General features: G+C 40.5%; 1 protein-coding gene across 37 annotated transcripts in view; it reads right to left on the bottom strand.

Annotated features, from left to right (window-relative positions):
• LOC117207356 (calcium/calmodulin-dependent protein kinase type II alpha chain) overlaps positions 1–18,078 on the bottom strand; it is a 152,655-nt gene extending 134,577 nt beyond the window's left edge. For 7 of the 37 annotated variants that reach the window (XM_033447495.1, XM_033447502.1, XM_033447503.1 and 4 more), the window contains exon 1: positions 17,033–18,069. In XM_033447495.1, the coding sequence (XP_033303386.1) occupies positions 17,033–17,097 (65 nt within the window). In that variant the 5' untranslated portion in view covers positions 17,098–18,069. Of the gene's footprint in view, positions 1–17,032 lie in introns of all 37 variants that reach the window. The other 30 variants (XM_033447505.1, XM_033447510.1, XM_033447501.1 and 27 more) reach the window with 12 other exon arrangements.
• Between the last annotated feature and the right edge of the window lie 98 nt (positions 18,079–18,176).

The following is an 18,176-nucleotide window of genomic DNA, read 5'->3' on the forward strand; positions in this document are numbered from 1 at the left end:
GTATGGGGGCGCGGTGAATATTTCCGGACCTCTGACGACCAAGCTATTGTGACACGATGAAAGTGTTTCTCATCAAAGGATTAGAAGATAGCCCTCGGAAATTAGTTCTTTGCCTTGCGATTATTGCTTCTTCGCTGCTTTAATCTCTCGATTCGCGAATTTTTCTCCGCTTTATTACTGAAAATGATCGAATCCTTTTATAATAAAAAAAACGACTCACAATGAAGACGAGGGTGTAGAATATCCTCTATAAGATATACAGGGCGTTAAGAAGATGCGACAAATATTTATTTATAAGATTCTAGAGATCAAATCGCTTAGAAGGATATCGTAGCTCGAATGCATAAAGACCGATGATCAAAAACACCGAGGAAACTAAAAAGCGTCTATGTAGGCAATGAGGCGAAAGTATTTTTTATGAAAGTGTCCATATGAAATTAAATAACCGTTGATTTAGGCTATCGATTCTAAGGGGAAGGGGGTAAGTGAAGGGTGGAGATAAGCCGCAATGCGTCAATTATGTAATGAACATTAAGCACTCGAGCTTGGTCTGATTCGCTAATTTTCGCGAATATGGGACGTAGAGAATTGCTGATGCATTGTTATGGGTGTTACTGGTCCAGGGCAATTCGGGAGTCAGCCCGAACGATGAGTTTGGTTTATAGCCTGGCTTCGGTCGAGAATCGCTAATTGTTTCGGAGACTGTGGTGTTGCATCACTGTGAAAAATTGTTTCGTCGAACATAACGACAGAAATATTAATTAAAAAATACTAGGTTACATACAATTTGAATTTTGAACAAATATAACTCTAGCAACATTGTATGTCAACCTTCCTTAATTAATTAGAATAATTTTCGCGCCGTCGCAGAACTCCAAGAATTTTTTCGCGCGATCAGCCACAACAATTCCATCATTGTAGCAAAGTACCTCGAAATCGGGGTTCTAAATACCAATAAATGTTTATTTATATACGATAACCGTCTTTCATTCTCTCCCTTTTCTCGCTGGTGAGGAGCACAGGTATATACCATTATAGTACGATAAAATAAATATATGTAAATGTATATATCGATGTAATCTACTCCGAAAACATATCTAGGAAAAAAAAGAATTAGGAGGAATAAACGAAAGGGTAGGTCGGTGTTGATGTTTGTGTCACGCTCCGCTACACTTTTTTATTTCGTCTAGACTAAAGCGGCGTGACATTTTACACGGGGACACGTCTGTTCCCGTTAATCAGTGGCGCGCAAAAAATGAGCCGACGCCGGAGGCGTCGCGACTAATGAATTTACGAGCAAATCCTGCAATTCTGCGCACACATGCCGCACCGCGGCTCAACTCGAATTTGATTCCAACGCCTGTCTCCCGTAAACCGTTCCCTCGTGTTCTCACCACTAACCGTTCAACGTAAAGAAAATCTCGTTCGAAACTCTCTTGAAACGACCATCCAACATTTTCCATAAATTAAAATTTCGATTAATCCGCCTAGTCCATTAATTATACAAAAATTGATAAGAAGCGTTACCGTAGATATCCTTTAATCGGAAGGATTAAGATTCGTTTTTTAGTCGAAAATTACACACTGGTTGGAAGTTCGAAATATTTTTAGTTTTACCTATCAAATATTCTAACGAGTATCGTGCGCTGAATATTTTGAATATTTCTGCATAGGTAAATAAAAATTCGCAGTTTGCACGTAATATACTGAAAGTCTATTCCGAGAACACTGTTCTATGGCGAAACGAAAATTGATTTTTAAGCTGTTGAAGAAACAGCTCTATCTCGTCCTAGCGGAAAAGATATAAAACGCGAATATAAAAGATTGTTACCGATAGGAAAGTGGTCGCCGCGTTATCGTAATAAAAAATGCAACATGTCCACATTTAGCGAGGCACGTGGAACGTGCGCAACGCGTACGTGTTTAAAGCCAATCAATGCGTCCTTATCTTACGCAACCATGTTTCAGTGATATGTATCCAGTGTAAAAACACGCGACAATTCCACGGTACCTGGTCGCATGTATAAGTAAGCGAATCGACGAACACGAACAACGGGGGCTCGGGTTTATCGATCGGCCAGTTGCCTCGGGAATGTCTCCAGGGAGGAACCCGCAGGACACGTGAGTTACCCTCTTAGACCGAGCGGAACCGAATCGAGACGGGATATGCCGAAGCTTAAACTCACCCTCCTACGTAAATCGGCTAACAGAAATTTCTCTAACGAGCGACGGAGAAACTGTCATGCCTGTCCTGGGACCGAGGAATCGTATCCGGTACAGTTTCTACGAAGCGTTTGGGGACGCGACGTTCTCCACGAGACTTTGCAACGATTTTACACGAACATGATTTTAGGGAAATGGAAGCGTGACACAGAATGTGAGGGCTGTACGGTATATGACGCTGAGCAGGAGATGGTTCGGCATGGGGCTGTTTTTGGGGAAATGGAATTGTGACATAAGGGATGAATGTAGGTTACGTGGAATACGGCCGGATGTTCGGTTGGACGCGGTTTCGTAATGAATATTTTCCTTTGGAAAATGTAAACGAGAAACGAGAGGCAAGGAACATCGTACTTATGGGAAATGGGCTGGCGCAAAGTATTTTTTGGGAAATGGAATCGAAACGTAAGGCAGGGTAAATGGAAGCGAGTGAAAATTTTGTGTAATATAGAATTTTGCTAAATTGAAAGCAAATGAACGTCTGGCTAGAAAATGGTATTGCAACGAAGACTTTTGGAAACGAGAAACAGAGGTTAAATGGCAATCGTAAGGAAGATACTACTGACGGGGAATGGTTTCATAGCGAGTACTTTTGGAGAACGAAATAGCGAAATAAAGGATAAATGTAGGTCGGATGGCAATATGGTTTCGGTGGGAAGTGTTCCTGTAATAAGAACAAAGATACAGGCGAGTGAAAACCAGACACAAGATAAATGTGAAGTAGTATGGCAGATGATATTAATGGGAATCAATTTTAGGGGGTGAAGGTAAGGTAAAATACGAGTCTCTTAGTAGCCAGGTTAATCAATTCCAGTCTTAGTAACTCCTTTGCAATGAAATTCGCAACGTGAAATCCAAAATGAAAAGTCTTATCTCTTTTTAATAGAATTATCTGCCAATCTACAAACCTACAAGAAAAGAACGTAACCAACGAGAAATTTAAAACGTCTGAACGGAAAGACCGATACAGTCTGCGTCTTGTTCGTCCAAAAATCCTAGCCAAGCCAAACCTGTTGGCAATTTTCCATCGGCGAATCGATCCGCGGAATGGTAACAAGCCCAAGGGAGAACAGGGAAGGGAAGCGACTCGCGAAAATGCCAGCGCACGAATGACAAATATTTGCGGAAAGTTCGACTAGGTATTCCTCGATCATTCTATTTCTTTTTTTTTTTTTTTATACCCATGAAGCTTCGAAACTTCGATCAGCTCACGTTTCCCAGAAGGAAGGGGGATGGAAAACAACGTGTATCGAGAATATACACGATGCGAGAATAAAATTGCCGAACTGATGCAACAATTTACGTTTTAGTGGTTCTAAAGTAACTTGTTCGCGTTGACAATAAATTATACATATATAAATTCCATATCTCTACAGTTATCTCCACTAAGCTGTTCATTTAACGAGAACAGCAGCATATTTTCATAAACTATATTAAGGCAAGATTATCGGAGACACCTAAGCTTCAGCATCTTAAAATTCAATCTTGAACTTTGCACAAAGTAATCAAACTTGTTGTATATTACGAGATACCGTTAGTCTTTAACAGGGTAACGAGAAAAGTGAGAAGATATCGTGTACTTAGCATTCGTTGAGCACGAAAAAGTATTAAAAACGACTCAAGCGATTCGACTAAACACTTTTCGATCAAAAACAGGCTTGCACAAACTGGCCACGTATCTCATTGCCCAGATTTACCTCTTTCGAACTTGATGCTTTAGAACCAGAAACTAGAAAGTTACGAAGGAAAAAATTTCTCTGAACGATGGAAGAAGCTAAACGTATCGGTGCCATAGGATATTATTTTGGACAATAATATAAAATAATGTAATTTGTTATTTGACGTGTTTACGTGTTTCATCGCAGTCCAGCAACTTTATCATCGCAACGTGTACAAAACGCAGAACGGTGTGTAGAAGTCGATGTGATTCGCGACATCAATTTGATCGACTAAAATAGCAAGGGTAAGTACGCGCTCCGGTGCATAATAATTAGAAGGTATTAACGAGCGCGTTAATTAATCGTGCGAACCGGCGGTGCACGGTCAACGACCGGCCCGGCAAAATCTCATTAACTGCACACGACCGATCGAATCGAGACCCTGCCGCAGAACTCGTTCCATCCAACATTGCCACGCGATCCCACCTACCCTTTTTCTACCCTGGATATTACCGACGAATTCAACGTACAGCCGGCAGGATCAATTTTCCAGCCGCGCGCCTCCGAAACATCCTAATATTCGACCACTGGAGCCCGAGGGACTAGCAATCGATTTCCCCTATCTGAAGCTTATCGAGCCTGCCCACCACCGATAAGATTTCTCCTGCGGATGAGATTTCATCGGCTTTCGCGATGAATTTCTTTCCCATCGAGTTTCATCGGTATTTTCGTTTTGCTTCATATTTCGAAACACGGAATTTCGCGGGCGAAATGCAATTCGTGTATGTCGCGCCAATGTTTGAAAATGAACGTAAAAATGATTAAAACAGAAAGTATAGAAGGTGGTAGCTTTAATTTTGAAAATTCTGTTTCCTTTCGTTCTCCCGCAGTAAATAGAGTATCCTATTTTTAGCGAAATTGATAAACCAATTTTAGAATCTCTGTGTGCGATAGAAATTCAATATACCGACGAGGATCGTCGCGTACACGAAACCCATACGGCAAAAATGCAATAGGATTCTCTCTAGAAGTAAAGATTCCTTTCACAGAAGCCTGCCACGTTCGAAGCCTCGTTTTTACTGGCTCTAGATTATATTCATAATTTATACGAATTCGCAGAATAAGGCACATTCGAAGAAATAAAGATAATCGGTTTAATGACCGGGATAAGTTTCGCAACATCGTAAAACACAGCTCGCAAGACGGTATACAGCGTTGCGTTGAAAGAGCGCATAGAAACTTCTATAGAAGTAAGAAAATGCTTTGCTTGATAATTTACAACTCGTAACACACTTGCTTCCGTTGGATCAAACATTTCTTCGGCGTTAACTATAGTCGTCTTTCATGCTGTAGAAATTGATTGAAACGACGCGATGAAAGAAAACGTGTAGACTTGCGAACAACGTGATCCCATAATCCTCGTTGCCCTTCGTTCTAGCTATAAGTAACGATGGAAAAAGATTTTTCCTCTGTTGGAACAGCTCTCGCGTCGAATCGAAGTCTTGCAACGGCGAACTCGGTCCGCACGAAAGGGTTAAAGGTCAGCGGGCGAGTCGACCGAGATATCGACGTTTTCATGTGCCATTAACTCTTAATCGTAGGCACGGTTACGAGCATCGACATGCGCATCGCGCGTAACACCGAAATCGCACGATTCTTCTATTTCCTACATATAGTGACTACAAATTTCTATATCGTTCGGTATACCGTTATATTATAGCATTTACTATTTCTGGTAATAACGAACATAATCAGGTCTTGATACAATATCAGACTTCGTATCGTTTAGTAGCGATTTCATAGAATTATACGCGTTCTACGTGTATAATGCTAAACCCAAGACAAAGAAATTTTCAAAAAATTGCTCGCTGTACATATTCCTTTATATATTCGAGAATGTCTACCTGCTGACGAACAGCTGAATAAACAAGCGCAACTGAATTCGTTTTTAAATCCAAACGCTCTCCACTGTTTTCCCTCCACCCTTTTATCGTTGCACGCGTCACTGCAGAGCGTGGTTGGATAAATCGATATAGGGAAGAAAGTTATCGCAGCACGGGGGTTTACGCTGTTTTTATTACCGTCGACGTATCCCGAACTTCCGAGATAAAACGCGAGTTTGTCCGGCAGGCCGATCGATCGTCCCTCTTTTCAAACAGGAAACGATCCGTACATCCTCCGTTTACAAGGCCCCCGCGAAATTCCTGTAACGTCGATTTACGACCATCCTCAACCACCCCTTTAATATATATCCTCGAGTTTTCTAGTCACGACACGCGTCCATCATCGGCTAGTTTCTCCACATTGTCGAATTATTCCTGAATCATCGATATCAGACTCAAGAGAATCTGGAACGCGATCGTATAGGTGAACGATCGTCAGATGTTAAAACGGTAGGCTGTTAAACGGCGGACCTGTTGAACGAGAAATAGTTGAATTTTGCAGGATTATCGTCGCCACGGGTTCGTTAACGACCCTGGAAACCGTGATCCTCGATTTCGAGCTCGTTCGCAAAGGTTTTTAACGATTGGATAGCAAATTTGGACGCGAAAGGTAAAGCTTGAAACGGTTTGGACGTTGTTTGGAAGCTGTTCATACACGTGTAGCTTAATACACGTTGGAATTTGCGAAGATCTGGATTTTGAAAGAATCTTCGAAAACTAAAAAGCAAATTTGTTTTTTTCTTTGACCGATAAATGAAAATTGTTTTACAACGGGGTTGAAGCGTTAAATCGACGTCTTTGCGTTTTGGCAACACACCATTCTATTCGCAATTTTCATTATTTTCTGATAGATTGACCTTATCGAACTTTGTTTATCAATATGGTGAGTATGGAAGAGAATTCTGCAGGTTCAATTGACATCTTTTTCTTTCGCTTACATTCCTTTAATGAACTTTTATGAAATATTTACATTACTATGATAAACTATCGCTTCTTCGATCCATAGAAACTCTTTTCCTATTCCTAACTTATCTAATAGACTTCTATAAAATATTTATTATTCTTATACATTTTTATCTGACTCTGAAAGGATCAGTCTACTGCTATTTTACAGGCAGCGAAACATCCAAGTTGCTCTGATGTGAAAAAGTTGCCAATTAATTCTTCTACTCGATTCATTTTCCCAATATAAAAATCAAACTCGGTGAAGTAAAATAAAATATGCAAAATACGACAACAATCATCAAACGTTGTAATTTCAAATGTTCGAAACCTACAAGAATCTACTTCAATCCATTTTTTCTCATCTGTCTCAGTTTTCTCAAAGGGAACGAAGATTCCCTGGTCATTTGTCGAGACTGAAAGCGCTGTGAATTTCCGTTTTTCTTTATTCCAAGCATTATGCGACCGTTCGTCGCGTTTGTTGGCGCGTGAACGCTCGATGAGCGCCGGAATTGCCTCGTAAACCGGAAAAGCGCGAACCGAGCAACGATTGGCAAAAATGTCTTTAAGGATCGTAAAAAGCGTGGAAAGCCTCGTAATTCTCACGATTGCGATCCCCCTTGTGGGGCTTTAGAGGCGAGAAAGGATAATCTTGCCGCGAAACAGGCGATTGAAGCGTATTTCTCGCGAATGACGAAGGATTTGTACGGAATTGCAAGAAAATCGAATGATTCGAGCTGTATACGACAGGTTTTTCCCAACACGTATCAATCGATCAGTTTCTTCCGAACTTCTCTACGCTTTCGATAATTTAATCTGCGTTTTGAGACGATCTTAAAAAAATGTTGTAAGAATTTTTTACTTTTCGCTAGATATCGAGTGCTTTTTTATTCGCGAGAAAACTTTTTGTTACGCGTGGACGTAATTTTCGTTTCGTGTGGAAATATTGTGACGTATGGAAATATCTTTGTACGTTGTTAACAATAGAAAAATGTTTCATCTGATACTTTTATGAAGAGAATTGTTATTTTAAATATAGGGAAAAACATATGTACATGATAAGAGTGAAAAACTTGTTAACATTTAAAACGTTGATTGTTTATTGTGCCTTGTATTTTGCAGAAATTGTAGTCTTGTGCTCTCTGTAATTTCTCTCGCGTGTTTTTATATCATTACGCGCGGTTTGAGTGTCGTATGTGAAAAAAGCTACAGATCTGACGACTTTCAAAAATTCTTTCTTTAACAATCAAGTACATGCGACGATAAACTAACGAGCCTGAACAAAATATTTATTTTTCTTAGAGAACACATCTGGTAGAATTTCGTCTGCTAATTAATGAGCAGAATCTTGACGTCATCAGTTTCATGCGTTGGAATTTCCAGTTGCGCAACTGAACACCGAGGTTTTCAACGTTCATCGATGCTTGATGCTCGAATAATACGAATATCGTAATTCCTCTTCGTCGAATTGCATCATATTTAATGAATTTTTCACGTTCCAACGAAATCTGTAGTACAGTAACGTATTATTCTTTCCTTACTTTGCTCGAACTTGGAAAATTTGTTAACGATACGAAAATACGATTCGGTTAAAAAAGGATCAAAGAAACGCAGGGTTAAACGTAATCGATTTTGCCAAATACGCTTGTTGACATTCTACTAATTTTCTGTTTAATCCATAACGTAAGAAAAGACATAAAAATACCATCAAAAAGGCATTAAAGATAGGAAAATTTCGAGGCAAAAAGGATCGCACGATTGTTCTTCGAAACGATTGTTTCATTTTCAGCAGAATTATCGGTTGGAAAGCGGACAATTCGCGAAGACGCGATGGGAAACGCAGTGAAAAACGGAGAAACTTGGATTCATGGAATGCGCTACTTCGTACCGAGAATTGGCATTTCCCCGGTGGTTTTCGATAGAGCCAATATTTACTCTCGGTCTTAATGTCAGCGTAGGCCGCTGCCAAAACTAACATACGAATCGGTTTGCCCGTAAGCACTGTCCAGGAGACTCGACCATCGAATCCAACGAATATACGGATATAGATCCCGTAGAGATCGCCGATCTTCCGCTACAATCGAGTGTTAGAATGCCGACTTGCCGTCAGAATACTCCCATCAATCGCCATTGTCGGATTAAACGTGCTTACAGAGATATGGATTATTTAAAAGGATTATTAATTCCCAACTTTCGCATTACTATAATGTAGAAAAAGATTATAGTCAAGTAGAATTTCCTTTATCACGGGCGCATAAAATTCTGCTTATAGAGCGTTAATGCGTTACACGAGTCATACGATAATGATAACTTCGTTCAAGTATGTTACGCACGCAATATCTTATATGAATACAAACCACATTTTCTCATCGATCGGAGATATTAATCAATAAATAGAAATTCTTTCATTAGATTTAATCGCTCTCGATAATCGAAACTCGATTATATCTATGGAATATCGTAACTCTCATACAGAGTACGTGAAAAATAGAACGAGACCAGGAAGTATAATTTCAGGCGGAAAAATAAATCCAAAGAGGGAATAATATATTTTCGTTTACAGATTCATTTCCGAGAAAATCAACATACGCGTTGAATAACCTTCCGACCCATTGTACCGTCTGTCTTAAGACAACCTGTATAACCAAATATTTATCGTTCGGGTATTCAAAGTTAGCCTTTAACTGCGCTATTTCAAAATTTATCCTTCTATTAACCGATTGTATACACGTTCCATAAAATCAACAGCCTCTGTCTGCATCTCGCAATGCAAAATCCCTTCAATCCGTTTCGTTCCTATTCCAACCTCAATGACACGCACGAAATCCACCAAGTTCTTGCTAACTAACAACTCTGATAACTGTACACAGACTATGTACACCATTTAATCCGGGTCGATTCATCGAAATGGCTGTCAAACGTGTTTTCATCCGTAATACGTTTGCTCCTTCTCTTCCTCTGTCTCGTTTCCTCCGCTTCGTTGAATGAAAACGAACGAATCGCGAGCAAGAGAAGATGATCGTACACAGAGAGCAGGCCGGTGATTGATGAACCCTCGAGAAGAGTGTTTCGATGTGAAAGGATCGGGAAAGACTCGGACGATTCACGCGAGCAACCCTCCCGGTGTAATTATAATCAGCCGACGATGATGCCTGTGCATGAATATCCGAAATGTAGGACGTCTGTTTGTCGGCGATTGTAGGGATAACCGTAATCCGAGGCCACGAATCGCCGACGTGTATGATCGATGTAAACGTAGCCGTGTAAACAGATGTACCGCCGCCGTCTTCTGATCGATAGCCAAAGCGTACACGGAATTTGCCGGTTCAAGCGGAATTTTTTTCTACGCTAGACCCGGAATTTCGAGTATTTAATTAATATTCGAATACGAATATCGGAATTCAGATTCATACTTTTGGGGAAGAATTTATGTGCCTACGTTACGGATGGTGGAGCATAATGCTTCGTTTATTTTCTCACACTCGTACATTTAAAACGAGCGATGTATATTATGGAACGATTCGTAGCTTTTGGAATACGTTGCGTTCTACGTTGTAGAGGAAACTTGGAATATAACAGAATGGAAAAATTAGAATGGACTGTTCGAAGTACGCCGAAATGATAACGTTTACGAGATTGTTACGAGTATACTATGGGGGAGATATGAACTATGCTGCGTCAATGGTACGATATTATGTTTATGTAGCACTTATCCTGTTAGTGCATGATTAAAGAGCCAACCGATGATTGAAAAATATTTCGATCGCACGAGAATAAAGAAATAATGTTTCAACGACGTAATAATTTTAATGATAGAGCAACTCTACTTCCAACGAATTCAAATATGCTATTGAACTATTCTCAGAGGTTTATCATCCCTTAGGTGTATAAATAGAAAATCCGTTATGTAGTCTAGTACAGGTACTATTGCAGAATTAGCAAACTAAAAGAAATAAAAAATGGAATACACGAAGGTTTAATATAGACGACGCAAAATTAAGGAATAAAATATATCAGCTAAAATTCGATGTTTCTTTTTCCTATGTCGGTTCTCTTCTGTCTGCGAGTATAAGTCAAACGTTGGCGATATAATCCATTGTAAACGCCAACTCATCGCGATTAGTCATTTCCATGAATATTTTATTATTTAATCACTCGTGGTTATCAAGAACGATTGTCTCCCTTTTTCATTCTCATGCATTCGTGAAAACAGTAATTTCTTGAAATATTGTTAATATCAAGGTAATGCAAGGTATTCGAAATTAAGTGAAATTTTATCGCGAGTCTCCCGAAAGATACGATACGATGTATTGTTCTCTAAACAAGCTGATCAAATTTATCGACGTATTGAAAGTTTCAACCAGTTACAAAAGATCATACGCTTCTGCTAAGCAAGAATGGTAAAACGTTTGCGTAGAAATGGAACTCGTAACTCGATATTGTTATTCGTACGGAATCTCGTTAATCGACGAATTAACGATAAAATTAATGATAGGTGCAATTGAATCGAAGCAACGGATTCATAATCGACCGAACACGTTGCGGCAGTGTGTTGTAACCGTGTTAGAATCAATCGCGAGTTAACTGAAAAGCTTAATGAGTTTTCATTGAGCGGTACGCGTTTTGTAACGGCGACTATAGCCGATCGCGAAACGAAAAACGAAGCCTCTCGTCGAGTGTTCGGGATGAAATCGAACAGGGGGATGTAATTAAATTCCAACCAGACGGCGAAACTTTGTCGAAAATGTAGGAAATAACGACGAAACGGAAAGACGGGAAACAAAGATAAGCGACCGTGTAACCGTGAAGCTTGTAAAAGAAATGCAATAAAAAGAAGAAAAAAAATAAATCGATGAATATATCGTACTAGCATGCTATTTTATTATCTTACATCCATTACAGAAACGATTGTGTCATCAAATGGTCTTCTGTTTCTTTCCTTCGTTATCTACTTCTTCCCTTTCTGCCATTTTCTTTTTTCTTCCTTTTTTTTCACTCTTTATTCTCCTCTTTTTTCAATAAATTCTTAACACGCGACACTTTATCACGCGTCGAAACCACATATATTCCGAGTTGTAGCGTGACGCACAGAGAAACGCTTCTACACCCTACGCGATAAATCAGCGGAGGGAAAGAGACAGCAGGAGAAGACTCCATCGTAAATTCTCAAGTCTCTCCCGCTTTTTAAACGTAGAAAAAAATAAAGCAAAGCTTCCTTGAGCTCTCACTTAGCCTCGAATTATTCGGCAATCCTAGAATCCTGAATGGGAGAGGATTCTGTTCGACCAGTTGCAAGGATAGTTGCAGTGAACTAGTTGCAATGAAGATAGCAGCCACGGTGCAATCAGATTTATTAATTTTTGCGATATTGCCAACCAAATGAATAACGATAGACGAACCTGCGAGTTAGTCCTGCCACGAAATCAGAACTTTTGCGTTCTATCCTCGCTCTCGATTCAACAAGCAGACGTTTAATATTCTAAGAAACATTTTGCCATAAAATTGAAACAAGAAATGTTTCTAATGAATGTGTAATGAAATGGCTGTCATTGAATGTATTAAAAATAATTCTTCCATCTGGATCTCCAAGTTCAGAGATTTGTTAGCAGTGAAAACATGGAATGGAATTGAGAACATGCCAAACAAGAGTACATAATACTCGAGAAATATTCTCCAAACCTGAAACACGAGGCAACCTTCCCTCCCTTCGGCAACGATTTAACTTAAAAAAAGGGAATATTTTAATCAAACACTCTGCCATCGTGTAACGCTGAAGACTGACGAAACAAAAAGCTCAGACTTGATCCACGAGGAGAATGGGAAGATCAGCGAACCACTCTGAAAATTTCTAGCTGGAAAACAACGTCCAGAGATCGTTAATCAAATCTATCCCGGAACGTCGATCAACATCACGAAACGACGAGCAGAACGAGGTGGTTCGATGGTTTTTCCTCTTCTTTTTCATCATTTCTGTCTTACTGATGGTTCGATGAGAAATCGATAGCCGGTAAAAGACGGTCGGTTCGAAGAAGCAACGCCAACCGTGGCATAATCGTTGAATTATTCAACTCGAAAGCGAGGAAAATGTTTTGATTATGCCAGGCCACAGACGCATGCACACGTGTACGTGCACGAATTCTCTGCGCGCTTCAAGCGACCGAAATTAGTTGGATATCCGAATAATTAACGAAAATAGCAGGAGCGCGCCGCTATTATGAAAGTGTACTTACGTGGAGTTTATTGGACCGCTGCGTGAAAGGTCAAGTGTGCAAGTTGGATTTTTAGCGAGAAAATGAAGTTTTTGAAAAGGGTAGTGGAAAAGAAGCGTATTGGCCGTTTCAAAATTGGAATTCGTATCTTTGGTCATCGTAAAGTTGTAAAATAAATAAAGCTCGGCTTGGAAGAGAAAAGTGACGATTGTTGAAAACGGTTAAGAACAATTTGTAGCGAACGTAATTTTGGTAGAACTTTAAATCGAATTTTTATCACGAAATGTGATTTAAAAAAAGAAAGCGAAGATCATTGGGAATTGGATCGAAACAAATGTTACATTGGTGTTATCAAAATTGAACTTCGAATTTTTATTAAATACATAATTAGAACGAAAAAAGCTGAAATTCGTATCTCTGCCGAATACAGAGGCCTAAAACAAGTGGAATTTGGTTTAGAAGATCCAGGTAAAAATTATATGGTACTTGTGACTGTCTTGAAATTACAGGCAAAGTTCTAAGTAAAAAACGAGGACGATGGGCAAACGATTCAATTAGTTGGATCAAGTTAATAGTCAAGATGTGGCGTTCAAACTAAGTAACGAAGTTGCACGAGCTATTCGATTGTTCAACTTTTTAAGTTACGTGGCTCTCGTTCGGCGAAGCTGAAAAGTTTCTAGATGCCAGGATCGCGGAAGGTCTAGAAATAGATTGCCGCTTGTGTAGTTTTGAATGGTTTAAAGCGTAAAAGTCAGCTCAAAATAAAAAATGGTTTTCACATTAAACATTTGACATAATGTTGAAATAGCCTCTATTAACTTAGAAACAACGTACATCTATTAACACTTACTTCATCATCAAGTTGCTAATAAACTAATCTTTCCTTTCTACATGATCTAAAGATGTACTCCTTAATCAAACTAACATACTCTATGATAGATATTATATATAATCAAAAGGAAATTTTAGTCCATTGTTTATTGGGCTTAAGACGTTGGAAACAAGCTGTTCCATTAAGAACCGCTTCCTGTTTTCTACTTGATAATTAGTCCGCGAATTTCTACACATTTGCAAATGCACTTAATATGCGAAAATAAAATGTACGTTATTTAATAGATAAAACCAATCTCTGCTTAGAATCTATTTGTTTAATTGCGTTCATAAAAATATAAATTTGCAGAAATAACATTTAAATAAAATTCCTTATTTTCGATTCATTGAATTGACGATTAAAAATGCCTAAAATCTAAATCACCTTACTTGAGCGAGATATTTTCGGCTTAGAATATTCGAGAGAGAAAATTATTGGAAATTGAATAGGGCGACAAATTTTCGCACGCTCGAGAACAAACGCGAAATCGGCTAAGCGTGTTTACACGGGCGGACAATATTCTAAATCAGCCGGCCCTAATTGCGAATCCGTGGTGCTGCCGTTCAAATTAGATTCGCTCGATTTTCGTGACTCGATGAAACACGTGTGCAGTGTGAGGAACGGCCATCGAAAGCGGTCACATTAGTCACGAATCGTCCTTGCAATTTGTACAGATAAACGACACCATTCGTAACGTGACCAACTTCGAGGAAGCTCGATCAAACAACGATAATAAATCTTAAAAATTCTCGCGATTTACAAATCCATTTAAAAAAGCAGAAAACGAGATCGAGAAAGTATAACCATCAACGCGAAATTTGTTTTTATATAATCATTAATACGAGAACCAATTGTAAATTGTATAATTGATACTAGAAATTTACATTAGGAAATTGTAAAGTTCAAGAAAGTTAAATTAAAGATATTCAGCTTCTTTTAAATCATCTTTTAAATACACTTGACTACTTGTATGATTGATGGAAAATTGCAAAATTAATAATCCGTGGATCAGTAAATGTTAACATTCAACAAGGTTGAATTAAAAATGTTTACTTCTGGTTAGACACACTTGGTCATTTGTATTATACGTAGTTAATTATAAAGTTAATACCTTATGCGCTATTAAATTTTAAAATTAATCCTCTATAGCCTACTGAATTTAAAGATTGATATTCTGCGAACTAGCAAATTTTCAAATCAAAAAAAAATTATGTTAGAAATATATATTTTCGCTTGGATACACGTGACCGTCTGTGCGGTTGACGGTAATGCGGTAGTTTAAAGAGCAAAAAGAGAATAAAGAAGAATCCGAGACGGGTCGAGCAGGTGACACTATGTAACGCGTGCTGTACGCGTGCTCTACGCTCCGTGTTTATCGACCGTGGCACAAACTCTCCCAAAAAGACACGGGGTGTGGTCAGAAATTTTCCTTCTTCTCCTGTCTGCACGGTTCGCGGCCAAAGAAAATTCCTCGACTGCGAGTCGAGGTCACTCGAGGTCACGAATGACACGAGACCAATACCTGTATCCTTCTAAGACCACCTATAAAACGTCGGGACTCACCTAACCTAGAGAAAACCGCGTGCAGTTCCCACTCGTTTTCCGATCGTCGGAATTCCGCTTCAGAAATTGTCCAACTTTGCTTCGCAACGATAATATTGTGGCTAACAATTAAAAATTTGAAAGTTTATGATAGAAAATCGTAAATTTTGGTGAAGATAATATCAACAACTTGATCCTGTCGTGTTAAATAATATATTTTTCTTAAGGAAGTTGTCTTCGACTGGCAGAAATTAAGAATTAATTGAAGATTTCTATTCTTCATTCCAAGTTTCGTATATTTTTTGTTTCAAATGAATAGGAGAATAAGATATTAGAAAATTATACAGGCAAATATCGATATAAGAATTGCTACAGTATTTGATACAGCCAAATTACTTAGCAAACTGCGAATCTTTTCCTCTTCTCTCTTAAGTCTGTCACTACTAACCTATATAAGCGGTTGACGCAATCATAAACAATACGATTAAGAGAAAAAGTAAATTGAAATATCATTTATCCGTATAAAAGATAAAATTGAAGAAACGATAGAACGCATCGCGAAAAGAAACGATAGAAAGGGAAGGAAAACAAAGTGCTGACGAGATCTAGTGACTTTTAGGGACAACGTCATGCAAGGCTGCAACCACCTGCCGTCACCGAGACGAGCACGAGAGGGAATGCCGTGGAACGATAAAAAGAAAGCATCTGATCGAATAAGGGCATACCGGTGAAAGAGAAGAGCAATGGCAGAGATGATGATAGAAAACAAATTAGAAAGGGAGGAGAGATAACGAACGAGATGCAGAGAGAAATGGAGCGAGAGTGCGAGAAAGAGGTCGAAGGAGGGGGATGAAGGTAAAAAGCGGCGCGACGACATCGTATTGATTTGGTGACAGATCCGCGTACGATGCGGATGCCTCGTTTTCGACGGTGAGACCACCACGACGGCACAAGGCACGATACCAAGCGCCCTGACGCTTTATATATAGAGGCTGAGCCACGAGCAGACAGGCCGTGCCGCTTAAATATAGACGAAATGCAACGGGGTGTCTCCCGCGTGCGAGCAAGGGACACGGACGCGTATACGGAACGAAGCGACGAGATCCGCGGCCGAGAAAGGCGGATGGAAAGAGAACGATGAGAAAGCGAAACGACCAAAGGTAGGAGTGGGAAGAAAAACGTAGAGAAGAAAGAGGCCCTGCATACGTAGAGAATAATCATGGCCGACGACACGGCGCGGCGTCGTCTGCTAGGAGAATCGCGCTCCTCACGGATCATCACTCGCGTGTCCATCTAACGACACGGCGAAACGCTACCAGGAACCAACTAATCGGCGACACGAGATACACAACGACGCATGAATACGCTTGTGACACCAAGTTCGCGTGTAATAAAAACACTACCGCAAGAAATAGAAATACACGAGCGAGGGAAAGAGAGAGGTGGGAAAGACGAGATAGACAAAGAGGCATAAAGTGTGTATACACTGCGAAGGTACAGAAACGGAGCAAACACGACGTGACACGCGGTAACGTTAAACCACTCTCTGTCTCTCTCTTTCTCTTTCCCTTTTCGGTTCGCCCTACGTCGTTCATTACTTACGTCGCTCGAATATAATAAATGATGTGGTTTCTTTTTTGTACTTACTTGCCCAGTTCCTCCTTGAGGTCATAGTTGTCACTAAACCGCGTGCAAGCGGTCGGAGTAGCCATGCCGAGGTATCGCGATTATTTACCGCACTAACCGAGGAACGTAAGCGCGAGAGCCACTGCCGGCCGCCACTACCGCACACGCTAGGGGAAACTTCGCAGGTCAAATTCGATCAATAGAGGGGAACCGCCGCGGCGCTGGTAGAACACCGGGTAACCGTCGAGGGAGGGAGGGTCGTCGGGCCGGGCAGAGGGGAAGTGGTTCTGTCCGCGGGAGCCGTGCGTTACCGTGGCACCGACGGTGGGGCGAAATCGCGGTCGTGCCAGCAAATATTTGCGGGCAACGACAACTTCAAACCTTCCACGACGCGTCCGCACTGCTCGCCGGCAGACCGTCGACTGACTCGCGTAGTGGTGGTAAGCTCGCGATCGCGCAGGCGGTGTGTGTTCGTGTTCACACCAATGCCGCTACCGCCGGCAATGGCGACCACGATTCACGTATAATACCTGGCAACAACGATCAACACCGATACCACTGCCGGCAGGGCTGACGATAGAGGTTCGCTAGCGAGCCGTTCGAGCGCAGCCAACCTAGGCGAAATAACCCAAGGGGATCGAGGCAACACATTTAAATTTAGCACCTGGAATTATGCTCGATCACGCGGCTAACTTTTTCAGGATCACGCTTCACGCTACAATTTACTTTCTGTTCCGTTATATTTTTTTTTCTCTATCGTCAACGCAACGAACACGTCGTTTTCGTCGCCCGAACGTACTTATATGCGACAGCGTATTTCCGGTTGCGATGTTTTATCGTAGTCGTCAGATTTGATATTTTCGTGTATTTTCCACGCGATATAAGCACGATCCGTCAGAAAACGACTCGTGGCTAATGAAACTGTGATCGTTTTTCGAAATATCGACCGAAGAAAATTTTCCACCGATTTTATTCTGCGTTTTCGCGATCCAAACGGACGAATGGAGTTGCGTACCGTCGCTGGTTAGACGGAATACCGCGCACTGACTCGATTCCGCATGTCCGACATAAACACGAGATTTACTACTGGCGCATACGCCGTCCGAACCGGAGCTTTGGTATCACTTCGATCGGCTTTTTGGCGCACGTCCAATTAGAACGATAC

Source organism: Bombus bifarius, unplaced genomic scaffold, assembly GCF_011952205.1.
Source record: "Bombus bifarius isolate JDL3187 unplaced genomic scaffold, Bbif_JDL3187 scf7180000008028, whole genome shotgun sequence".
Lineage (NCBI taxonomy): Eukaryota > Metazoa > Arthropoda > Insecta > Hymenoptera > Apidae > Bombus > Bombus bifarius.